The sequence below is a fragment of the Equus quagga genome, chromosome 14 (assembly GCF_021613505.1).
Source record: "Equus quagga isolate Etosha38 chromosome 14, UCLA_HA_Equagga_1.0, whole genome shotgun sequence".
NCBI lineage: Eukaryota > Metazoa > Chordata > Mammalia > Perissodactyla > Equidae > Equus > Equus quagga.
In genome coordinates this window covers 53,684,840-53,711,813 of record NC_060280.1, presented here as the reverse complement: position 1 = coordinate 53,711,813, position 26,974 = coordinate 53,684,840, and the positions used below count along the sequence as shown (strand labels likewise).

At 37.8% G+C, this 26,974-nt stretch overlaps 2 protein-coding genes across 3 annotated transcripts in view; one reads left to right on the top strand and one right to left on the bottom strand.

Annotated features, from left to right (window-relative positions):
* The window catches only part of PDGFD (platelet derived growth factor D), a 214,922-nt gene that overhangs the window by 87,843 nt on the left and 100,105 nt on the right, over positions 1-26,974 (top strand). The gene's annotated exons all lie outside the window — the stretch shown is intronic.
* Positions 13,009-14,211, bottom strand: DDI1 (DNA damage inducible 1 homolog 1). Its single transcript, XM_046638130.1, has one exon. The coding sequence runs from the start codon at positions 14,209-14,211 to the stop codon at positions 13,009-13,011; it is 1,203 nt and encodes a 400-aa protein (XP_046494086.1).

Genomic DNA, 26,974 nt, shown 5'->3' with positions numbered 1-26,974 from the left:
TTTATGTTTGTAGATGATCTGACATGTATATGGGTTGCTCTGTCCCTCTTTCCATTCTACATTTTAAAAATATTTATTGTTTGATAGATTTTATATAGTTAAAACCAGAGATCAGTATGGGGGTAAAAGGACTTTTACCAATTTTATATTGAATTATAGATTAATCTTTTAACTTGGAGGTGGTGGTGAATATTCTGGCTCTGCTTGTTGATTTTTGTTTTTTATTAAGCATGTTATTTTAAAAGGCAGAAAAAGAAAAATTTAATTAAAAAACAGAAATTACTCTCAGTGGTTTTATTTTTTGGGTTTTTTTTTTTTTTTTTTTACTCTTTTATGAAGAAAGCACATCCAAATGAAGAAAGCAAATTGGAGAAATAGCATTTCTATGGCAACAGTTCTATTATGCTTGTGCTTCAGTAGTAATTTCTATAGCACGTTGGATCATTGTAGTTGGCACCTCCAAAGGACTCAAACTGGGGAAATAACACATCAATATCTATTATGTCACTTTAGTAAAAATTCTGGAAAAATTTCTCGAAGTAAAAAATATTTTAAATGGATCATATTAATGGTGTAGTTCAGATTTTAAGAATAATAAAGTTCTGATTTATATAACCTTTCTCTTAATTCTTCAAATAATAACGTTTTTACTGTTATTAATATTTACCACATAGCTCCAATTAAGTGCCAGACACTGAATTACTGCTTTAATATGTTATTTCTATTCCTCGTAACACACTTGAGTTAGAAGTATTATTACTTCCATTTACCAATAAGGGAGCCAAAGCTCAAGAAGTCAGGAAACTTTATTCATTTATTCCTTCAACAAATATTTATTAAGCCAGCTGCTATACTGAATGTCAAAAATGCAGCAATGAATAAGAATGAGCTAGAAACTGGCAGGGCCAGAATTCAAACCCATGTCTGTGTGACTCTAAAATCTACATTCTTTCTGATAAATACTTGCTGCTGAATCTGATTCTGCTTGCCAGACTGTGTATATAAAACTATATATGGTGTGTGTACATGTATATATAGTATATATAGAGAGAGTCTATATAAATATATTTTATTTATATGTTAATATGTTATATATATGTTAATTCCTTATAATGAATTCTTTGAATTGAATTGCTTCTTGTGTTACAATGGAGTAGCACATCCTTTTACCTGCCAGAGATTTGCTTCTGAACGTACATGGCATTTGCTAAAAGCCACTGGTAGTAACAGGTTACTGGGCTTAGGAATGTTAAACTTGCTCCATCTTCGGCCTGGCCCTCCTCTTGCCTAAGAGACATCCCTCCACCTGTCCTTCTGTGCCATCTCTCTCTCTCTAGGATTCTTTCCCTGGCACCACTTCTTTTCCCCTCTCTCTAACCTTTACCAGTGGCTTCCTTTTGCATTTCAGCTTAACTCAAGTATCTCCCATCTAAAAACATACACCCTCCCTTTGCCCTTCTAGTCCCCTCCAGCTAGCACTGTTTCTCTTCTTCTGAAGCTAAACAATTGAAAACGTTCTCTACATTTGCTGTCATTACTTTCTCCCCTCCTATTTATTCCTCACCATCTTAATCTTGTTTTCTCCCCTTCTACTCTTAAGTGCCTTATCTGAACACTTTGTCAATCCAGTGTTACAAATGATGCCTCATTGCCCGTGTGTTTATTTTATTTCTAATGTGATTGAACATTAGTTCGTATTTCTTACCCATTTCTCATATATGTGTTTGGGTTTCCTGCTCAAGACTTTCACCTCTTTTCTTGTTATGGTTATCCTATTTCTTTTAAATTATCACATATTTGATGGGGAAAATAGATTATTTCATCACTCTTGGACCAACATCAGGTAGAATGAAGTTAAAAAACCATCACTGGTAAAGGTCAACTGTGTATGTGCGGATGAGAATGTTAAACAACAAAACCACAATGGGTACTGTGCAAATAGGCAGCTATCGTTTTACCAGAACTTTATTTCCTAGAAACATGAAGCTTTCTTCCTCCTTTCCAGTAATCATTTCCCAATAGTCAAAATCCAGTTATGAAGTAATCATGTAATCTGTGGATACCAGTGTTTGCTGCTACAGGATTTGATATAAAGCTTTCTAGAGACTACCTGTCTGTCTCATGGTGGCATGTTGGAATAATGGTGGATGTCGTGGGCTTCCAGCAAGGTGGTCTTGTGAAGAGCATCATGCCTCCTCTTTTACTGGCCTCTTTTGCTTCTTCTATAATTCATGAATCTTCTACCTTTAAAAATGTCTTTGTTCTGCCTCCTGCTGCACTGTAAATCTCTTTTATCTCTGTTATGTGGCAAAGTGCCATCACAACCAAGACTGCCCTGCAGTTTGGAAGCTGCAAGAGTTTGGGGCATTGTTCCATCCAATTTTATAGATTCATCAAATTTTACACTGAACATGTGTTGTTTTGTGTCTCAGTATTATATCTGGTTTGATTTTTCTGGACTATGCAAGTGTTTATAAAATCCTGCTCTGTTGAATATATGTGCTTCTTCTGTATCTTCTATTATAACTATATTCCAAATAACTGATTTGGCCCCCCAAATTTCATTTTTATGTGGATGAAATTTGGTTTTATATATGACTGCAGTTACATTAAAGGATGTAAATAATTTATCTTCAATTTATAGCTATTTTAGCTATTTAACATATTTTCATAGGCATAGGATTGAGCTTTTTGTCATAAGCTAATTATATTCCAGTTGCTCTTTGCACAACTATTAATTTCTGCAGGAATGAATTGCCATCTCACTTAAATTGAGCAAATAAAATGACCACAGTTTTTAAAATACACATGTATGAAAAGACAGACACAAGCAAAGAGTTAAATTTCAGTTATTTTGCGTAATGTTTTTGCCTAACTATCTAAAATATAAAAGAGAACAAAATGTCTCCTTGGAGGAAAATTTATACATTGTAAACGGTCTCTCAGCTTCTTAGTATTCTTTCTGAAAACTCTTGCAATATAGAAAGGGCTTATTTTTTTCCTCCAAGGTATCATTAGGCAATCAGGTTAGATAGCTATCCCTCTTCAGTTCAGTGGACTGAAGTTCTTAAAAGAAGTTCCCCATTACAGGTTTCATAATAAGAAAGTATTTTTTCAATTAAATCATAAGCGTGTAAACCAAATAATAGGAAAAGTGTGACTTAAAATCATAGCATGGAAAATGACAGTTAAGACCAATATTCTGTTTCATAAATTGCTGTGTCTTTGACAGCTAATAAAAATATAGAAATTCTGTACTAGATGTTGTTAGAGTCAAGATCCCACAGGATGGAGATGTGGACTAAAAAAGGAAAAAGGAAAATCTTCTCTGACATTTTCTACAGCCGACTGAGGACATTTTATACAAAAGCAACCTGCTCCACCAGCCCTGGTGTGGATCAGACTACCAGTTTAGAACCAGGTTTATGATAACTTTGAGAATCAATGTGATTGACACCGGACACAGAAACAACTCCCTCTGTTCGTGTAAACGATATTGCATCAGCCCTAGTTGGAGATAAAAAACAAACACCAAAATACCATGTAATCTCTTTGATTCCTACTGTAATTCATTCAACAGACATTTTCTGAGCACCTTCTACATCCTAGGTAGGGAATTCCAAACCTTCCAGCTCCTCAATAATTAATGAATATTTATGTCTCCTTAGTAAAGATCTGAATGTCACTTAGGAAGCAAAGAAAGGGCTTTCTAATAGTAGCATCTTCCATTTCATGAATGATTCCTAGTAGTAAAATTAATAAAATAGGCTCTTTTTTGCTCCTCTTTCCTTAAGAGTTGTATTCATCAGAGTAGGCTAGATTTTGCTGGATTTCTGCTGGGCTCTGCTTATTGTTGTCTCTCAGAACTGAGAGGTAGGTCCATGCCATGCTTTGAAATTAACACTGCAATTCTAAAAGCACATTGGCTTCAGCCATAAAACAGAATGAAGTACTGTATGCTGCAAGGTGGATGCGTCTCGAAAATATTATGCTAAGTGAATGAAACCAAACATAGAGGGTCACATATTGTATGATTTTATTTAAATAAAATGCCCTGAATACATAAATCCATAGAGAGCATACACAGATTGGTGGCTTTCAGGGGCTAGAGCTGGGGGGAGGCAGAGCAACTGCTTGATGTGCACAGGGTTTCCTTTCAGAGTGATGAAAATGTTTTGGAACTAGTTAGATGTGGTGGTTGCACAACATTGTGACTATATTAATTGCTACTGAATTACTCATTTTAAAACGGTTAATTTTATGTTAGGTGAATTTCACCTCAAAAAAAATTATACCAAAAATGTTTTTTTTAATTTTTGAAAAGTCAAAAACAAAGCACATTGTCAATTTGTATATTTGTACTATATTTGATTATAGTCTGTAGATGAAACGGTCGTGTTTATAATATCTGGCAGGCATTTTAGTCAATAAATGTGAGTAATAAAACTATTTGAGAACTATGTAATCACTGGTTTTTCTTTTCAGGAATTACCATCCTACTATTTAAGATTTTCACCTAGAATTTTTCTCATCTGTGTTATCTCACTATATAATTGCCTGCCTTGAATTTGAAATCTTCCCAGGGACCTCTGTATTCATTTCTACTTAAGTTATTACTGTGATGTTGGAAGCTAGCATTTGGAATATCTCCCTCAGTAGAATCATTTTTGAAAATCCATTCACATGCTGGTTTTCCTCTTACACATCATTAATGAAGGTGTCAGCTAGAAAGGTCGGTAATAGCAATGCCTGCAGCACCCCACTGATCTTTTGAGTAGAATTTGACATATTGCCTTTAATAATTTCCCTGTCCTTGTCAACTCATTCTCAGTTCATGTTGGGGACGTCATGGTCAAATTAATTAAAATTAATTTTTTCTCCATTTATGGTAGTGAGATGCTATCTAATACCACACTGGTGATACCTGTGTACCAAACTTTCTTTGCTACTATTGGGCTCTCTTGCTGGCAGCACTTCTGTTTAATTATTATGATAGTTAGTGACAACGGTTTCCATGATAATAGAGGGCTGATTTTTCATTTCAGGATCACCCTGTGCTGGCTCTTCCTTTTCCTGGCTGTAATCTATAGACTGTTTCACTGCTCATTAGTACCTCTAAGCCGCGAGGAAATAACAAGGGCAAACTCAACTTCTGTTCATTTTGCCTCGTTAGCAGCCTATTTTCAGTCTAAAAACTGCTTTGGGGAGTGAGGGGGAGGATTGATAGTGTGAATTAAATGGGTGTGTGGTTTATCCATCAGTGTAAGCTTCCACTGACATGGACACCTAAAGTTACAGTTAGAGTCTTTGAGTTGGAAGGACGCATGGTGTGATCCTCTGCTCCTGTGTTTCTCACGGCGGGGAGTACTGCTGGAGATTTGGGAGGGACAGTCATGTCTTACAGGATTCTTCCCTACACTAAAGGACATTGAGGACTCTGGGACCTGGAGTTCTAAAAGCCAGTAGTTTCCAGGACAATCCAAAGTACGCTGTGCATTTCTGGGTGCCTCCAAGTGGTAGCAGATATGCTGCTTGATGAGCAAACTGAGGCCCAGAGAAGTTTGATGCCTTACCTAAAGACATGTGTCCAGTAAGTGGCAAAATTGGCGATAGGACCAAAATGCCCACTTTCTTTGTCCAGTGTTTCTTCTATCAGCATAGCTACTTTTATTTAAAATATTTAAATTAGAATCTTAAGTAGATCCTGAGAATTGGTCTGAAATTCAGTTACTTTTCCTACTCAGTTTGCTCTCTTGTGCTCTAAAATGACTATTTCATATCTTCCCCTGACACCTCAATCCTTCAGCACTCTCAACCCTCATCTCACTCCTAGCTGGTGCCCTTGCTTCTTATTTCACTGTGAAAATAGAAGATAGAGGAGAACTAGCTCATCTTGATGCCATCAGATCTGCCATCCTGCTTGCGTGTACACCTATATACTGTGCCTGCCCTCCCCTTACAAGCAATGAACTCTTCCTGCTGTCTAAGCCCAATTCTTCTCTCATATGCAAAGACTGTGCTTTCTTGAGTTACCTTGTTCTCTCTTGTTTCTTCCATTTCTCCTTCCCACTGGACATTCTTGTCAACATATAAACATATTGAAATCCTTACCTTTCTAGTAAAGGAAATGCTCTTGTGGCCCCTTCATCTACTATGATGTTTCTCCACTTCCCTAGAAGAATTCTTTCCTGCAAGTATTGTTAGTACTTGTTCTCCCCACTTCCTTCACTCCAGTTGACTCCTCAACTTTCTCAGACTAAGCTTTCTTTCCCCACCACACCCACAAAGTCATTCTTGTCAAAGTTAGCAACAACCTCCACCTTCCCAAATCTAGCCATGAATTCTCAGCCGACTTCCTAATCTCCTGGCAGCATGTGACTCAATGACTGCACCATTCTTCAGGAAACATTTGGCTTCTAAAGCTAAACATGGTCTTCTTTATGTCTCTGCCTACAGTACTCACAGCCTTTTCATTGATGAGATGTTATATAGAGAGTCCAGTAATCTCTGTAGTCTTCTCAAAAATGTATACTAGATTATTCATATGTATCTTGGTAGACTGAAATAAGTCAGTGTTTCTTAATCGCTATCAAAGATAGTGTATACTAGAATTATTTTGGCCAATTATAAATTAACATAATGCCTTTAATCTGGCCAATCACCTTCACCTATTCTCCGTGGCATCTCAACTAAAGGATGCTGAATCACTAACCTATTCTCTGAACTTCCTGAAGGACTTAAACTCATCCCTTTAGTTGGCTGCCAAGTTCTTTAGACCTTCATAAAGCTGTGCTGTAAAGTTAAGAGTGCAAATGGAAATTTGAAACTTCCACATTTATAGCACTTAGCTACAACCCGAAATATGTTTATAATGTTTTTCAAAGAATAAAGCATTTGAACATATATTCCCGCTGTTCTTTTGGAATTTTTGCTAAATGACTTTTTTTTAAATGATTTAACCTGAATCATTGAAAATCCTTGGATAGCATGGAAGAGTTTTACCATTTTTCATAAGACTTAAACAATTTTTTAGTTATTGAACACTTAGAGAAAAAGAGCAAGCATTCTTTTAGTTTCTAGCATTAATAAAGGCACTTTCGGACCAGACACTTAACAGTCATTATATAATGAGGTTTTGACAGTGGAGACCTTGCCATATGGGGACATAACCTCCAAAGCTTATGGAATATCAGTGAGACTGTTTTCTGTCAATTACTGCTTTGGAGACCAAGTGATGACAGTTGGCAGTGTCTGAACAGAGAATATCTTTGTTTCTGTTTTACTTTAACTGCCCATCTGTTGCTTTAACTTCGTACAATTATTTCTGATAGAATGAGATTTATAGCACTCACTCCAGTATATTTATATAGAACTTTTCCTAATATCATTTAGTTCTAAATTTTTGGTCAGATATGCTAGAAATGAAGTTATTAAACAGTGAATTGAAGAACTGACTCAACTGACAACAAAAGTTGCCTTGTGTATGTGCTTCTGATGTCCCATTGATGTCATCAACTTCTCTGTGCCATCATCCCTCAGTTCTACGAAAGCTGCCCTTGTCACAGGTTTTATTGTTCTTCCAGGGGCGAAGGTTAAAGATAAACTTGGTCATTTTGCTTTTCTTCAAATTATTTGGCACACTGGTTGTTAGTGGCTGACCTGTTTTTCCTTCTTAGACCTCTGCTTCCGTGGCAACACCACAATCTGGTCATATCTTCCTCTCCTTTTTCCCATCCCCCAAATCTGTGGCTTTCAACTGAAGACTCATAAGCCCTCCCATGTTTTTTCCACCCCTCAGCCAGATGCTCATCAAATCTTCTTCTTCTAGCCATCATCTGCAGTCTATAAGCACATCTCTTTATCAGAAGCTGCTTGTCTTTTCACTGCTCCCCATTGTACAATCCTACCTTCCATTCTGTTCATTGCATCTTGACCTTCCAATAGTTCCCTGACAACTTAACATAAACATGAAGGTAACATCATTATTTATTTGTGCTTCTCTCTGAAGTTTCTGCTCCTTTGTTCAAATATTGTTTTAAAACTTAAAACCTAGAATTTACTTTAAGGCTTAAATTCAGTCCATCACTGTCCTTACTGTAAGTATAAAAAAATGATATAATTTTGTTTTATCAGTGCTTTTTCAGGATAATCCAAATTCAGAGATAATTTAAATATTTACTTGAAGCCCATGTCTCTGTTTTCTGATATCAGTTTCTTCTCATTTCATTTTTTCAGTTGCATAAATATATACCACTTCCAGGGAAAATTAAAGAAGTTTCATCAGCTTAACTTACATCGTGGACTTTCTTGAAAAAATATATAGGGTTTCTTTCATTAAATACTTATAGTACTTCTTTTAAAATGTGATTTTCTTACAATTTTTAAATGATTAACTTTCCAGTCCAGAAATATTTGATGAATGAGTTTAAATACGGTTATTTCTCCTATACAAAATAGATTGGGATATTATACTTTCAACATTTGGACATATACTGATAACATGGATCATTGATCATTCAGGCCTATTAAATTTGCAGTTTGTTTGGAGGTACCCACAGCATGTCCACATGCTTTAAATTAAAAATGCACTACCAGGGCTGGCCCAGTGGCCGAGTAGTTAAAGTTCCGCATGCTCTGCTTAGCTGCAGACCTACTCCATTCATCAGCCATGTTCGCTCAGGGCTAATCTTCATCAAGCGAAAAAAAAAAAAGGAGGATGGGCAACAGATGTTAGCTCAGGGCAAATCTTCCTCACCAAAAATAAAATCCTCTTCGAACACTTGTAGGGTGACCAACTGTTCAGGTTTGCCTGGGACTGAGGCCGTTGCCAGGACTCAGGACTATCAATCTTCACGACAGAACGGGCCTAGGCAAACTGGGTGGATTTAGCCACTGCAAACACTAGTTAAATTGCCTTTAGATGGAGCAACTGGCAACTTTACCAGACTAAAACTGTTTTTCCAGTTAGAGGAACTAGAGGGAAAAAAACAAGAAAAGAAACCATTTTCTTTTTCTTTTTGAGAAAGACTTTTGTGAATCTATATTTCTAACCAATAGGCTTATTTTAAGAACATCATTAGAAAAATCACAAGATAATTTCCTCCTATGTTAAAGTCCCTAGAATGCAACATGGGACTGTGCTCCAGATGAGAGTGAAGAGTTTATCATCCTACTGTTAATTGATATATTGATTCTGTGTCCAAATAATAGATGCTGGTTACCAACGTAAGCATGTTCCAGGGAAAGTAATCACTTAAATCCATCAAAGTCTTACCCTACAACATCAATCACCATTCTAAAATCTTACGCTACCAGCACTTTACTACAAGGACCCCTTGAGATGACGTGGGAAATTAATCTAAAATTACATTAATTCACATATTCCCCCTTCCAAACTCATGTCATGTCTAGAGAGTGAATTAGTCTATCAGTTAAAAAGTATCAGTGATTTGCACGCATCAATGTCACTAACTGGACTCTGTTGTCATTTTTACTGCTAGTGTTTTGGTAGTTTCTATAGGTTTTTTTTTTTTTTTTTTTGACCCCTGCACATAAGCAGTTGGGCCATTTATTGGCATTGGGAAAGCATTCCCCTAAACAAGGGAGGAAACTCTGAACACTAAAGGCTCTCCCATTTTGTGAAAACTTGAGACCAAACTTCCCATCATCTGTACACAGCTTAATCACCAACAGGAGGGAGAATTCAAGTTAATGAAATTTTGTGACGATTTTGAACTGGTGTCTAGGATTAAAATGTGTCAAGTAAAGGTTACATGGTGGAAAGAACTTGAAATCAGAAAGACTTGAATTCGGCCATCTGGTAGGTCAGTCAGTGTTTTTCTGATTGTGGATCAGGATACCTTGGTGGGATACAATTAGTGGGACATGTCTGTTATCTTTCTTAAATAATAAGATATAATGTTTCAGAGAAATAGACTAGGAAAGGATAAAACATGTCATATTATTTCAAGAACTTTTTGTTTCAGAGATAGACTTGTGTATGCGCATGTGTTTCGTGTGTGGGTGTGACATAAAAATGGATCATAATCTAAAATGTAGATTGTCGTCAAGAAAAAGTTTTAAAAACACTAAGCTTTGAATATTTGAATGTTTCATAGTAATTCTGAGCCTTAAATTTCCCAACTGCAAAATGGAGTTAATGATAACTACTTTGAGGGTCTATTCTGAGAATTGACGGCAGTAATAAATGCCAGGTACCTTGCATAGCACCTGACTTATGTAGTAGACATGCAAAAGATGTTGCCTTTTACTAAACCTAATCCATTTAAAATTTAATCGATTAAGATCTATGCAAGTGTACACAGGATTAGGTTAAGACTTTAAATCCATGAAACTAATTTTTAAAATACTTTCTGATTTGAAAGACAGTGTAAAAAATTAATCAGTAAGGGCATTGCTTAATTAATTCACTCTGTTTATTGACTTTTCTTTGAGATCATTGTTTTTCAATTCAATGAAAGTGTTTTTAATTTACAAATCCATTCACTCAAGTGATATTTTTAGAAGCTGGAATATGTCCAAAGGAATGTGACAGAAATTTTTAGGTGATTCCAAACTTACCCTATGAGGAACAGTTAAAGAATTTGGTGAAAGCCTACAAAAGAGAATATTTAACATGACATCAATTTCATATATTAAAAGGATTGTCTCGTGCCAGAGAAATTTTTAACATGTTCTTGGCAAAAGGAAGAGTGAAGACTAATTTATTGAAAGTTATGGAATAATAGCATTCAGCTCAAAATAAGAAACAGGGAGTTATAGCTGAGACTGGTCCTAAAACATTATAGCTACTTAGAACAGATGTTCCTCTGGGAAGGGAGAGTGGGGGTGGTCAGATCTGATATTGTGCAAATTGTCTTTTAATTTAAAGATTCAGTGATTTTTAGATTGGCTTGTATGGGTTAGATATCCTGATAAGCCATATACTAAACTTTTATGTTGAGCAGTCTCATGTGACATATGCAAATCAGATGTTTTTTGCATAAAGGGGCCTGAAAATTGAGTCCAGTGGAAGATGCTGAGGAGTTTGCATATTTTTGTCTGTGAAGGAATCCATGTATTTATCAGTCAGTTCTCCTCTAGTCACAGTACTTAATTAGAAACAAAAGTAGAAAAGAAGTTTGTCCATTGGTCGTTTATAGCAGTTCTCCTGGGTGTAAGCCTTGGTGCTGGTGCAGATGTAGAAAGGCTGAGGAATATGAGCATAGGAACACCTATAAGGAAGAAGGAAACTAGGAGGTGAACTGATGATGGCTGGAGGGAAAGAGCTGATTCTCTTTAGAAAGAAGATGCTTAGTCTCACCAAGAAGCAGACCAAGAAAGGGATATGGTGATTATAGGGGAGGATTTTTTTTTTCTGTAGGATATCGTAGAGAAGAATATCCTAGATCATAATGTAGTCTTAGTACCTGAAAATAGCTCTGCCCTCCGAAACAATTTTTAGATGAGAAATCTAAGTTGTGTAATAGGTGAATTGATTTGCCTAAGTAATATAGAGCTAGAATCAGAACAAATATTTGTTGACTTTGAATCCACTATTCTTTCTAATGCCAGTCTTGATGGATTATTGCCCTAAAATGTTTTCGGAGCCTGATGTCCTTGGGCAGCTGGAGTACTTTTTTTTTTTTAAGATTGCCACCTGAGCTAACAACTGTTGCCAGTCTTCTTTTTCTTTTTCTTTCTGTTCTTTCTCCCCAAATCCCCCGAGTACACAGTTGTATATTTTAGTTGTGGGTCCCTCCAGCTGTGGCATGTGGGACGCCACCTCAGCATGTCCCAATGAGCGGCACCATGTCCACGCCCAGGATCCGAACCCGCGAAACCCCAGGCCATCGAAGCAGAGCCTGCGAACTCAACCACTCGGCCACAGGGCCGGCCCCTGGAGCTTTAGTCTCAGGTGTTTTACATGGATTGTAATTAAGTCTGGGATCTTCTGTTTTGCACTTATCCGTAGTAATGGAGAGTTGCTTTGTCAGAGTGGGTTATAGAGCTGAATGAGGCCTTAGAGATCTTCTCATTGAGAAGGTTTGAATATTATTTTAACAGTGAAACTCTTTGTTCACACAATATTTATGTTGCAGCTTAATATATAAAGCAGATTTTTTTCCCCCCAACAAAGGAGCTGATCTAGTTGAAATGAGTGCTGGGGGACCTGGACCACTGCCTGCTGCTCCCTCCCACTCCCACTGCAATGTAACCACGAGGCTTCCAAGAAGCCCCATAATTTAAAGAAAAAAAAGATCTACTTGATTGCCTTTGTTTTACAACCAGGATTTCTTTGAATGCAAGAGAAAGAGGAAATTATGTTAGGACATCCAAGGAGAAAAATCCATTTTCTCAAATATGGCAAAAATAGCCTTTAAGGGCAGATTGCAGTGAGCATGACTCCAGGGACGTGCAGGGGAAGGAAGGATGTAAAATATAAGGAAATTGGCCCTTGTGCTGTGCAAAACAGACATTTATAAGTACTGCATTAATCAATTCAAGAGTATAATTGACCCACCATTTTTCATATTTTTCCCAAAGGAAACAAAATCTGCAAAAATAGACATATTTCTCTGAATATAAATAATTGTTAGTGCTGACTTGAAATTGTTTTATGTAGATGCCTTGTAGGGTCTGCAGCAGTGGCTTTTTCTGGGGAATTCGGCAAAGTAGCAACTGGTTTGGACAAGCCACTCTGTAATCTGATAGGACAATGTCTCCAAAGGAAGAGGCTGATTTTCCTTTCATGGATTATCTGGAAAACAGTTAGAGCCTGAAGAGCTTTCCTAAGATGAGGTTCAGTGATCTTTGGATAAGGGGAATGGAAGAGGGGCTGAGATCAAGCGATCATGACTGACATAGTGACAGATCTGAGGACTTAGACCCAAGGCCAGGTTTAGTTGTTACTGATGTTTTTAATGATTACATTGCCAGTGAGCTCATGTCTTATAATTTCCCGGAACCTGAGATTCCCTCAAGGTGGTGGCCTATTTTTAACCTGCCTCAATGCTTTTTTCTTCCTGAATCCATGACTGAATGTTTAGTAGTATTTGCTGCTTCCTTGTTTGAAGACTCTTCTTGCCCAGCACCACTTACCAGCTTAGCACATGGAGGTAACTCTCCCTCAGGAAGAAAGTGAGTCTGTGTGCCAGTGGTGCCGATCACCAGCACGTTTTTCTTCAAGTCAATGGAACACTGATGTCTCCTGAGCATATCTAGCCCTAGAAGCATGTCCATGGGCTGCTCCTCGAGGATAGAGAAAGAGCATTGTAAGAAATCACCTTCGATTTGAATCTGAGCCAGATGAATTCGGCCAATAATTCTCTGCATGCCCACTCCTTTAGCAATCCCAGCCCACCGTCGGTCAACCAGCCGTATTATATTACATCTCTCCGCACAAGCTTGGCTCATAATGGTCATTTGGGCTCCTGAGTCAACAAAAGCCTTCAAAGGATGTCCGTTCACTTTGCAGTTGATATAGAGCATGGCCACTTGTCCGAAACTCTCTGGAGCCTCTTCCATCGCTATGTTCATGTTTTCCTCAATGTTCTGCTGCCGGATTTCTTCTTCTATTTTGGCCTGAGCTTCCAAATCAAATGGATCAGCTGAACAGAGGCGAAGCCTCTCTTGCTCTCTCAGGGCCCTTTCCCTTTGCTGCTCCATCAGGACCTGAGAAAACGTCTCAAGGTTTCCGCTGAGCAGGGCTTCCGCCAAGGTGGGGTTGCGTTCCTTCAGCAGGGACAGATCATGGGGATTGGACAGCAGCATGCTTCGGATCAAGGCGGGGCTGTCCAGACCTTGAGCAGACCTCATCTTCTCTCCAGAGTCCAGGCCATGGGCCTTCTGGGCTGATGGTGCACGCTGCTGCTGATGGTGCTGCTGCCGGGAGCTGGATGTCCCAGGCTCGGCTATCCCAGTGAAATCAATTCGAGGGAGGCTTGATGTCCGTCCGGGATGCCAAGGTCCCACATTCTCCTTCTGAAGTAAAACAACGACATCGCCGTCTTTGAGGCCATAGGAGCCTAGGGAACAGTGGTCATCAGTGAGGAGACGCTCCATGTAGATGATCTGGGTCTCTTCAGCAGGAACACCGGACTCAAGCTCACAGAGGACCCGAAAGTTGTGGAGCTCGAAGTCAGGGCTGACCTGGAGGGAGAAGGTTACTTCGGAGAGGTCCCTCCGCACGCAGTACACAGTGACCAGCATGGCATGGGCTTCAGAGGGCCAGGTTGGCAGAGGGCATGGATGGTTCTCTGGCTGACTGGAGCTGGTCTTTGTTGATGGCTCAGCTGCTCCTCAAGACTTGGTGCCTCGCTTAGGTTCATTCACCTCTCCAAGAGACCCAGCCACTCACCAGTCTGGGGGCCGCTGGCCAGCCCCAGTGCCTGCTGCTTGGCCCTAAGGAACCTTGAGGTAATGTGTTGTGTTCCAAAGTTCATTTGTATGTGTGCTGTTTGGAACTTAGAATGCCCATTCCCATAGAAATGAAGTTACTCAAGTCCACTAGGTTCCAAGGCTAGTCCTTCAAAACCTATTTAACCCGTGATATGAAAAACATTATTACAGGGGGCTGGCCCCGTGGCCGAGTGGTTAAGTTCACACACTCCGCTGCAGGCGGCCCAGTGTTTCGTTGGTTCGCATCCTGGGTGCGGACGTGGCACTGCTCATCAAACCACGCTGAGGCAGCATCCCACATGCCACAACTAGAAGGACCCACAACAAAGAATACACAACTATGTACCGGGGGCCTTTGGGGAGAAAAAGGGAAAAAAAAAAATCCTTTAAAAAAAAAGATTATTTCAACTCTTCCTAAACAGCATGTTAACATCCATTTTGTTTGTTTGAGAATTGTATCCTACATACTTTTACTTATTCTCCAAACAGTGAGTATTTGTTTCTCAGATAGCAAGTATCATGCTGTGTGCTTGATTTGAAAGATAGGGCAGCCTGAGTCCTGCCCGTGAGGTGCTCACATTCTAGGGAGGGACTGATGTCAAATGGGTGAATCACAATACTGGAGAAAAGTGCTTTTACGTGGCTACATTCAGCATAATAAAGGAAAGCAGAACGGAGGATGTTTCTCTGAAAGGGAGACATGGTGGGTGTTGAAGGATGAGCATTTTCTGTGAAAAATGGTGAGAGTCACCCCAGACGAAAAAAAACTGCATGTACAAAAGCAAGAATTCATGACAAGGTCTGTTATTTCCAGAGAAAAGTGAAACATGCAGTGTAACAGGAGAAATTTGTACATGCATTTGAATGACAGGATATGAAGCTGGAGAAAATTGACTGGAGCCAATTTATAAAGAGTAATATGAGTCCAAGGATTAGAAATATTATCAATAAGCAAGAATCCCCTCTCCAAAAAAAAAAGAGGGAAGAAAAAGAGAAAGGAAAGGGAAAAGATTTAAAGCAGATATTTGTAATATTTATTGTTTTTCATTTAACTGATTTAAGGAAGAGGTTTCTCATGACACATGGAGGACACACAGTAGCAGCAGGGACAGGAAGAGGCTTTCTCAATGGCTCAAAGAGGGAGCAGTTGCTAGAGTATGAAAATCTAAGGAAGACTAAAGCTGAAGCAGTGGAGAATAAAAATGTTTCTTGAGTAGAATGGACAGGATGTGTTTACCCTTTGGATGTGGGGAATGTAAAAGAAGGAGAGTGTGTGGATAGCACAGAGGGTCTCTAAAATGGGAGACTGGTTAAAAATAGGCCATTACCTTCAATGGACGAGCAAGATGAACCTTTGAGGAGACCAATTTGATATCAATTCTGTAGTAAAATGCACGATGAGTGCCACTCTGGGGCCTGATAAGCCTCACTCTCTGACCCGAGGGCACAGCCCCTCACACACGCACACCAGAGTGGAGGCCTGCAGAGTAAGGGTAAAGAGGTCCTTCGGGTAAATGATGATTAGGTAGAAATCCTTGAGTGCCAGTTATTTTTCTTTCTGTTTCACAAAGCGTTATGCGCTGTGAAGAGCTCACACTTGCCTGGCTTGGTCTTCCCGGGCGTATCTTAATATGGACCAAACAATAGTCAAACTCCTCTGCCTCATCCCCTCTCCTTAATTCAAGTCTTGCCAGAAGACCGGCACCACTACGTAGAGAAGGATGTTGCATTAGCCTAAAGAATTTTTTTTTGCCTCCTGTTTCTCTTATGCTTGTCTCAGATGGAAGACCTTACCTCACTCGTTGTAATTATCATAATGTTTCCGTACCCATATTCATTTATATTGGAAATGTTGACTGAATGCCCAGTGTGTGGGAAGCATGTACTTCTGGGGATAGACACATGAATAAAGTTAAATACAGGCTGTATTCTTAAAGGAGCTCACAGTCTACAAGAGGACACACATACAAATTGGTGGTGGGACGGGGAGAGGGGGTAAAAAAAATGCCGCAGAAGCCGACACAGCACGGGAGAAATTAATAATGTCTGGAGCATAAATGAAGAAGATGGAGAGGGCTTTTGAGTAAGGAAGGCTTCCCAAAAGAGTTGGGCTTAGAAAGGTGACAAGAAGTCAGCCGTGTCAGGGTGGGCCTGGGGGGAGAAAGGCTGAGAAAGGTTCAGACCATCCTCTTCTCAGCCTTTGTTTCTGATATGAAGGACTTATTACAATTTTAGGGAAAAAAATCCAGCATTGTAACTTGTAGAGAATTATGAATCATTTAGAGCTATTTTTCACTATTTGTGGAAATGGATGGCCCTTTGACCCAGCAGTATTAAGTTAATACATTTCTTCTGTGGTTCTTAGCATCCTGGTAAGTTCCTCAGAGATCAATACTGGTTTTTCTGAGTTTGAGAACAACTATACTGTGAGACATGTCACGTGCGAATTACTCTGCTAAAGAACAGATGAGAAGCCAGGGAGGTTTCTATTCTATCTTCCTTACCACCCCCTTCCCCACAACTAGCTTTGGACAGTTTGTTCTTAAAATCTTACTAAGTTAGAGAGATAATACTGGGTTTTTTTTTTTTTTTTTTAACAGTGGATAAAATTATTTTTGTAGAATAACCTTTTTTGTTTTTTTGGCAAAGCAAGAATTCAGGGCTCACATCAAAAGAAGCTAGTATCTTTTTTTAGTATATATGTATATTACCATTTCCTTGATACTGAACATAGTTAAGCTTTATGTGCTATGTTTTATTATCTTGCTATAATTCTTTACTTTTGATGACATTTTGCATTTATGTGCTTTTAACTACTTTATCCTTTTCTGAGAACATATAAATCAAAAAGCTTCAAGGTTTGGCCAGTTAACTGTCATCATTCTATAGATCACAGGACGTCAGGATTGGCAGGGATTCTTCAGATTTTGGTCCAGCCACCCATCCAGGCCTTAAACCTCTGTTGCAAAACAGTTTGGAATCTGAAAAGATAAATACAGCCTCCTGGGGCTGTTTAGTACTTCTGTTTACATATTGTTTGATTCTTTCATTTTACTCAGCACTATTGATGATTCAAGTACGATGTGTATAATTCTCTTACCTCAAAATTTTAATCAGAAACCTCTTCTGATTATGTGATAAACTTGAGGATCATTGGGAGTGTATATAAATACTCCTAAATATAAAATGCTCTCATACCATAAATCCCTGTTGCACAGACCGCTGAGAAATGGGGGATCTGAATTTTCCAGGTGTGCTAATATAGGTAACTGAAGGCTATTGCAAGTTTTCTTGAGGAGTTTTTTGTGAAGTATATTCCCTTACTTTTCTTCCTTGGTAAGTACAAAATAGGAACATAATTGAATCTTTCTTTGATAAGTGAGACTCCTGCAAGGTCTCAGGGCTATCACTCAGAAAATCAATTCTATTGTATAGCCTAAGTACCCAGAAAATAGAAAAGATGACAGTGATTTCATACCGGCCAAGTAAATAACCCCAAAGTTATTTTTAGAATAAATCTACAATAATGCTTTTTATAATTTGCCTCTTTATGAAAACTTACTGGGGCAAAAAAAATCCATAAAATTGATGGTTCCACTTAGTATAGTCAGTTGATGTTTCAAGCACTCTTTCTTTACAGAGCAAAATAAGTGGTGTTTTTGTGAAAAAAGAGTAGCTGCATAAATGTCATTATGTAGCGTATACAATAATCCACGTTAAGTAGAATATATTAGTTTGCTGTTTTCAGATTCCTTCTTAATGTGCTTGGTGTTACTTTTAAAATAAAGTGTAATTGAGACTTATTAAGACAGTTAAATCATCACTTGAGATTTTTCAATGCAAATTAGGAAAGATGCAGAATTTTGAAAGCTGTATTCATAGATTAAACAACTAATTTTCTCACTATTCTATTTGCTATACAATAATACAATGTTATGTCAGAACTGTCACAAATGAATAAACCTTTCTTCAGATAGTTAATTATTTAATAGATGTTAAAAGTGGTCTAATGAAAGTTCAAGCTTTTGTAGTGTGTTTGGAGTTTTCCCATAAGAAAACGTTTAGTATTGCTTGTCTTTGAAGCTTAAATGCCATGATAAGACCTCTTAAACAAATATGTAAATAGATATGTAATTGAAGAGACTTATGAGACCTGAGAATTTAGTGTGTATCACCCTGCTGGGAACTCAGCTAGTGGTTTTTCCTTTCTTAAGGAGACAGAATATGGACAGAAGACCCACACATACACACACATGCACACATACATACACTTGCACTCACATGTGGAGAGAGAGTGAGCAAGTGCACACTCAGAACATGTTTTCAATTACTTTGAAAGTGCAGTGAAAAGATTATGTCATTTTCCAGCAGGGAGTATTGTTATGGTGCATATTATTTATTGCTTGAATTTATAGATTATCATTTTAACATTTTATCATAAAAAGAGATGCATTTTTAGTTATATATTGCATGTTGGAAATAATATAATCTCTTGATAACTTTTGGCATTTTCCAAGTATATACTTTGCGAGTCTATACGTATGTGCGTGGATACATTCATGTTTATAATATCTTGATAACTTTTGGCTTTTTCAAAATATGTAAGGCTAATGTTCCAAGTCTAAATATACATGCGTGTGTATTTGCTTACTTGTAAGAATGTTTGCTGCTACAATTTTGTGCCTTATGGGCCCTTCCAATGTCTTAATTATGTGAAAATCACTCTGATCTGGGGATGCAAGCCTTGTTGTTGAAGCTTTGGAGATTACTTATAATTTGTGAGAGAAACATTTATTGATTAAATGAATTTAGTATGACAGATTAAAAACAGGATAAAAATAATTTATGGCTTTGTGGGTTGACCCACAGAGATAGCTACTTGTTTCTTAATTTTCAGTGTCTCTTAGAAAAGGAATGTTTTCGTTTTCCTGTTCCTGCTATGTGGAGAATAACCATGTAACACAAAATAGTAATAGAATGATAATAGGACCTTATGTTTTGAATTCAGCTATGATTGAGGAAAATCATTCAAACCATTTTTTGTTGTTTACTCTTTTATAATGACGTAATCAACTCATTTCAAAAACACTTCCACTATAATTTAGAAATACCAATGTGACCTATTCATAAGTTCAAGTACACTTTAATAACTTCAATATACGTTTTCTTTGTCAAAATACTAATGCTAATTCTATATGAATTCATCATTACATTTAGGTAATAGCATATTATCCTGAAAATGAGAAAATTAGCTGGTTCCCTCCATGTGGTGTTAATATTCAATCACCTAGGTGTCTATCTCTTCTAGGGTAGTTGATAGAAAAGTCGTGTATTTCTGAGCATAGTTCCTTAACTTCCAAGAACAATGGTGTACGTTAGACCAAAATATCAACTAGAGGACAATGCAGAGAAGTTTGCAAGTCAGCACCTTTATGAACTTTCTTATACTTTTATTTTAGAAATTATATCTGTATTTCATTAAAATTAGTTGCATGAGATATTTCCTCCATTAGTTTTTTTTTATGTCAGATACCTTATTGTATTCAACCTTGAAACCTCCAAAGTTCCTAACACAGGGTCTTGATCATGATGTATAAGCCAAAATGTTTGAATGAACGGCAAAATAACCACAGACCCGCACACTGGACAAGAGTCCACATGAAAGAGTAGCACTAAAATCCTAGATCTTTGTGAGTCCTTTCTGAGAGCTGCCAGGAGGATGCTGCTAAGGTTTGAAATCACTATTTGTATTTGTTTTGTTTAGTTCTAACTTACTTGTGATTTCTGTGCTTTTCCTCTTTATCCTTCCTATATAGTCATTCCTGGTGAAAAGTCAGTGGAAGGCAACATCATTCTTTGGAAGTGTCTTGGCTTGGTTTCATTAATTGCCCAGAAGTATATGTATTTGGAAAGTTATAGACTTGTTTAGCATTTCCATAATTACTTAAGCTTTTTACTGTTTGGAGATGAGTTCAGAAACATGCTAATAATTTCTCTTAGTAAATATTTAATGATGACTTCCTATGAGCAAGTCAGTGGATGAGGGCCTTCGAGGATAGAAGGATGAATAGGAGCCACTTTCCTCCTTCAAAGAACGAGATATCTACTAGGGGAGATAAGACTCATGCACTTGGAATTATTTTATGTAATACAAAGAATAAGAGTCATGATAGATGTGTAAATAAAATGCTGTGCTTGCTTAGAAGGGATAAAGGTAACTTGTTGCAGGAGGGGAGTGCACGGAGTGGATGGGACTGTACAGAATGCTCACTGGAGAAAGTGCCACTGAGTGGGGCCTGGAAGAATGATTTGGTCACCGCCATAGTCAAATTTTACCCACCTGTGTTTGGAGACGTACCATACCACTCACTCGACTCCTTTCTTCTCGCGCAAACATACGTTTTCCTGTTCCTTTTAAATGCCGTAACCAAATGGGTGCAGTAGGATGGTAGGATTGGTGCAGGGGAGGAAGAGTAGTCTGGCCTTCCTAAAAAGCAGTCTCCTCAACCCCAGATTCATGCAGGCACCCACACAGACACAAACAGAATGAATTGCCCATGTTTCTTTCTGCTGCAGTGTCTGACTAGTTGAGTTAAGAAACAGTCTTTATTTCATGATGGAAAAGCTTATGCAGTGCCCAAATTGAAATCTGCATAGGTCTTTTTATCAGTTCCCCTTCATCTGCTAGTGAAGATTCCTCCAAAACTTTGGCATTACCTTGCCCATCCAGTCTTAGCTTATGTACACTCTAGCTTGTGCAGATATTTTATTAGGAAATGAGAAGAAGCTACATCTGGAACTTCCAAAAGTCTTTGTGGGTCCTTTTAATATGAATGTGTATAATTAGTGGAGATCATACTTTAATTTTAAAGAAGGTGTTGATGGAACTACACACGTGTCTATGACACAATGCAAAACTTTCTGAAAGTAACCAATTTCCATATTATCCACGTACATTCACCTCTGACACATGAGACTTCTAATTATAGGGTACAGAGGAGTAGCATACAGTTCACCCAAACAGGAAGGATCTGATGCCTCCAGCCACTGGCCATGCCACCCCAAAAGCTAGTTACATGGCACGTCACTTTATTTATGGTAACACTTTGGATCCAGTTGTCTTTGCAGCAGGGAAGTATGTTAGTTTCCTGACAGGGCAGAGATAATAGTGAAAAGATCTGGAGTAAATAAAAAAGCCCATTGTACCACAACAACATGGTCAATTGGATATTTCATGAATTATATGCATGATAGGTAATGTTTCTACAACTGTCTATAAAAGACAAAATTTCCAGATTGTTGTTTATGTAGCTTTCTCTATTCTAAACAACAGCTGAGTGAATTGATTGCCATGGTAATTAGCATGGCTAAAGCCCATCTGTCTATAGAATTTAATTGTATTCCAACCATGAAAATGAGAAACAAAGCCTGATAAACAAAAGCTTCATTTGTAAAAGATAGCAAATAAAAGAGAAATCAACTCACCTTCTATTTTTCTCATAAAAATCAAATTTAGTAGCTTAGATACAAGAATTCTTCCTTAGACCATCTAAATGACATCAGGTCCAGAGCATTTTCCTTCTTGTTATTAGAATGGTTTGGGAGTGTTAACGTCTCCATGGGCAATCTCTCTTTTCTGAGAGATGTGACACTCCTATGCCTATCCTCTGTTCCATTATCATTTCCATTCTACTTATGAATATTCTGTTTCACTCAGCTCATAAAATGTGCTTAACTGCTGATATGCTCTTGTTTACTCGTGTATTGGTAAAATATTTCAGTGCTGCTTATTCACAGAACATAAGTAGTCTCTCTTTGGAGGCCTCCAGAGGACAAGAACTCATCAGATGTTGAAGAGAAAGAAGATGGAATCATTGATTCTTTTTCTTTACAAATCATGCATGAAATGGAACAGCAATGTCTCAGGCAACCTTACAAAACTGTTCTTGAGTCTTTTGTTTTTCTGTATTTCCTTTTTGTCTTCAAAACAGCTTAAAACACTATTAATTTTGAACAAAGACTTGGTTTTATTTCATGTTCTTACTGCAGTGTTTTTCGTCTCGAATGTACAGTTGTGGTGGGCCCTTCGTGCCTGTGGCTAAGAGACACTGGACCTAATGTTCTAAGGATAACTCATAAATTACTGTTTATGCAACATGAAATATACTGGCATTAGATTCACATCAAATAATGGAGACCCACTGTAGCCATGGTTTCCGATATTAAAATTGGGCTCTCAGACTATTTCTTTATAGAAAAGTTTAAAGCAAATAGAATCATCAGCTCCTATATTTGCAGCAAGCCAACCTGAAAAACAAAACAAAACAAAACAATGACAGCTTCAAGTAGGAGATGTAATTTGTGTTTGTTGGGGTGGATATGTAGCAAATTTATTCAGCAGTTAGCCTCAGGTCTACACTTTCTCTTTTATAGTCCTAGGTAAGATCATTCCTTTATGGTACTGAATTTTTCATCTCAAATAACTAGGTTCATCCTAGATACAAGATACCTCAGAGAAAAAAATTCATGCTGTACTTTTAATAAAATAGTCTCTTAGTGAATCGCTTCTTACAAAGAAGGCTGTGAATTCTGTTCTTTGAAAATAGCGACTCAATCTGCCTCTGTAACCAAAAAAGAAAGTCAACAAAATACAGGCATCTTCAAAAACTAGTAACAAAAATTTAATTAAGATATGTTATTCTGTCCTTGCATAAAACAACAGTCCTTTATATCTGTAGCTCTGAAAAAACTGTCATACACACACACCAGAACTGGATAAGATATACAGATCAGTAAGATGGAAAGCCTGTTGTAGCTTTGAAGTCATAAAAGTAGGGTTCAGGTTCCCTGAATTTGTCACTTATTATCTGAATGCCCTTGGACAAAGCATTAATTTTTCTGAGCCTTATTATCCTCTTATGTAAAATGGGGGTGATGACAATAATCTCTTTTCTATTGGATTTTGGTGTGGACATAACGGTTATTTTGAATTTGTCTTGTAAATAGAAAAATCACTCTATCTGAAGTAAGTTATTTTTTCCTCATATGAGTAGAAACAGTAATTAACAACCTGGAAAAGTAAAAAATGAGGTGGCATTTATAAATCCTGAAGGGAACATGTAGATTAATCTTAACCTCCTATCCACTTGGATTGGCTGCTGTTGTGCTTTTAAAGCTGTTCCTACTCCCTTCACCCTTGCACTCTGAGCTGTCCGGGATAGTAGCAAGATTTGATCACCAAATCTGTTTAAAAACCTGGAAATATTCTTCAAAAGTTGAATCCATAAATCGCTTAATAGTGCCTTATTTCAACAATTTATTCAGTGTCGTTTTTAACCATATCAGCCTACAAAGTGTTCTTGTAAGTAAAAGAAAGTAGAGAGCAAGGTCCTTGTTCATAAAGTGCTTACAGAATTTTTGAGCAGACAGAACATAGTGAAAAGGCAATCCCACATAATTAAGAGTGAGCAAGTGTGGCGTAGTAAATCAAAAAATAACAAAAAACTTTGATCACACTCTCTGAACCCGCTTTTATGTATGTATTTATAAACTGTATGTAGTATTGTGTGTGTGTATAACGTTATACAATATGAAAAGGATACATATTTTAAATGGATCAGTTAAAATAAATACAAATAGAATTTCTCTTGTTTTTTTCCTGCCCTCACCAATGGATCCTGAGGTGCAGGAAGGGTACTTTTGAGTCTCTTAGAAAACAGGTAAGTTTCTGATGCTTTGGGTGTATGAGCAAGGGGCAGGCTTTTTTTCAGGATGGCATAGGTTAGGATCAAAATAGGAGGGCAAGAGTGCAGACAAAGCAGAGCATTGAGAGAGATCGCAGAGAAACACACCTATACTGGCACATTCATGGGCTGGGCCCAGCCTCTGCTAATTCAGTGTAATACAGTCTCTCCTAATTCAGCTGGATGGTGGTCAAGAGGATAGTGTGACAGCCACGGCCACGGAGTCAGGAGCCAAAGCAGTAATGGCAGGAGCAGCGGGAACACAACTTTACCTACCCTAGCCTCCCCACCTGCTGTACTGGTATATTAGGCAAAAATGCAAAGGGCAGCCGAGGGCCTCTGTAAAGAGTCCACATGGGACCTGATAGTCAGAGGATGAGGGTGAATCCAAGAGAAAAGCAGGAAATGAAAGCGGGTTCAGAAAGACTCAGTGGCTGTAAAAGTTGATCAGTTCTTTAGAAAGACAGTACTGCTGAATAAACAAAGCTGAGATTTTATGATGCTTGTACTTTTGAAGCAGATATGTTGCTGCCCCAGCTCATCTCCCTGAACCCACGGTGTGTTCTTGTAAATGCTGACAGCTTCCCATTTCCAGTGCCCTGTGTCTTAGTTTCTCTCCTCCTGGGGAGCTTAGATCTCCGCAGCCTGGAAGTGCTGGGCTCTATTGCCCCCAGGAACAACTCTCAAACAGTGAAAGATGGGATTCGAGATAAATACCCCAGCTTCTCCCTCTTTCTGTGGGGCAATTCTGAAGTATGTTCCATATGGTTCCTCAGAGAGGTTGAACTGCAGTTGCCCACAGTGATAAGTGTTTGTTAGGTTTTTCTCCTGCCTTTTCTCAGTTTATCCACTTTCTCCCTTGCACTCCCTGGGATGACCTCCCACATACTTGTCTCAGGGTTAGCATCTGAGGAGAAACGAACCATAAATAAATTTGGGGGTGGGGCAGGAGTTACATATTTATCTGTTGTGTGTGTTTTTTCCAAATCATTTCTTCTAGAGTCTCAAACAATTCATGTATATTTTACAAAAAGACCAACACAATGTATTTATACCTCACATCACCTGGTCAAAATCTTGTTGCCTGGATCAGGGTTCAGTGTGGGTGTGTAGCTTTAGTTAATTCTACATGTTCTATAACAGTGTTCTCAACGGTTGCTCTCAGCTGATTGAGATTCTTTCGGATCTGTCCTGTCAGTAAATCTCACAGTTTTATATATATTCAGTAATTACAGTGTGTAATAAAATGTATCAGGCAGACAGTTTGACGTAAGTCTTAAAGGCATGGACTTTGGATATACTGAGTTCAGTTCCCTACTTTGACGCTTTTAGATCTGTGCATAAATTTCTTTATATTTTAAAAAAGAATGTCAATGTTGATATCCTGTTGATTCCTGAGAAATCTACCTGGCATTAATTTGGGGGCTTCTTTTAAATCATCAGTCATGTTATGATACTTGGTTAAGGATGTCTTCCATATTCTGCCCACCACTTCTTGAGATTAGTTCTTCAGTAGAGATTATGCAGATTTGACACTTACATGTGCAAATGGGTAATTTGTATGCACATTTTTGACAGAGGCCTTATGTGTATCTCTCATTGTTTTGACAATGTTAGCAAACATTAGAGAGACACTGACTTAAAATATCAGTTATTTGTATGCAATTCAGTCGACTTATTGGAGCTCTTTGAAGAAAATTCACGTTCTCTGACTAATTTGTTTTACGTGTGAAATATGGAAAGAATAGCAGCATGATAAGTTATGAATAAAAGTGTTTTGTTTTTATTCATATTATATCATCATGTTCAAATGTATTCTTTAGCATATATTTGGAGATATTAATCCTTTGATTTACCTTTTTTTATCATCCAGATTTACAGCTCAAGATGAAAACTCCTTACTAAATGCCATATTATGTATTTTGTGAGACCTTTTTGTTCACGAGGGTCCCAAAGGAAAGCACCTCCTCACTCTTGTGATCTTTTCCTCCCTCAGAACCTTAGTTAATGTTACACATGTGACACATATGTTTAAGTTCATAAGAGGTTGTTTAAAGCAAAAATGTTGAAGAAGTGTTTGGGATCATATTAACATAGTCAAGGTCTCCCAAGTTTGTACACCATTTTTTCTTAGGTTAGCAATGCTTGTATATTAAAATATAGCTGATGTGAGAGACACAGGCTGTGGTAATTTCACTCTGAGTTTGACTTTTAGACATAATAGGGAAATAGTTTCCAAGAGAATTTTTCCAATAAATGTGTAAGTTGTAATAGGGATTTTGCCAACCTATAAAATTCCATTTGAGAGTCCATGGTAGCTATAATACTAGTTCACTGTTGGAAGAGAAATGTGGAACATGTGTGTAGCAAATCTCCAGATCATATTTATCTAATCTTTATTCTATGACTACATAATATGTTTCGTGGAAAACATATATGGCATTTCTTAACAGTAGATTGTCTTTATGTGATAAAGGCGTACCTTGGAGATATTGTGCTTTAGGTTCCAGACCCCCACAGTAAAGTGAATATTGTAATAAAGCAAGTAACATGAATTTTTTTGTTTCCCAGTGTATACAAAAATTGTTTACACTATACTGTAGTCTGTAAAGTGTGCAATAACATTATATCTAAAAAAACGGTATGCATACCTTAATTAAAAAATACGTGTTGCTAAAAAATGCTAACCATCATCTGAGCTGTCAGCGAGTCATAATCTTTTTGCTGGTCCAGCAACCTTATCTTGCCTCCATATTGATGACTGCTGACTGCTCAGGGTGGTGGCTGCTGAGGGTTGGGGTGGCCGTGACAATTTCTTAAAATAAAACAAC

What these genes read in the sequence shown, in the direction of transcription:
- DDI1 (XM_046638130.1), bottom strand. Translation starts at nt 14,211, where the DNA reads ATGCTGGTCACTGTGTACTGCGTGCGGAGGGACCTCTCCGAAGTAACC.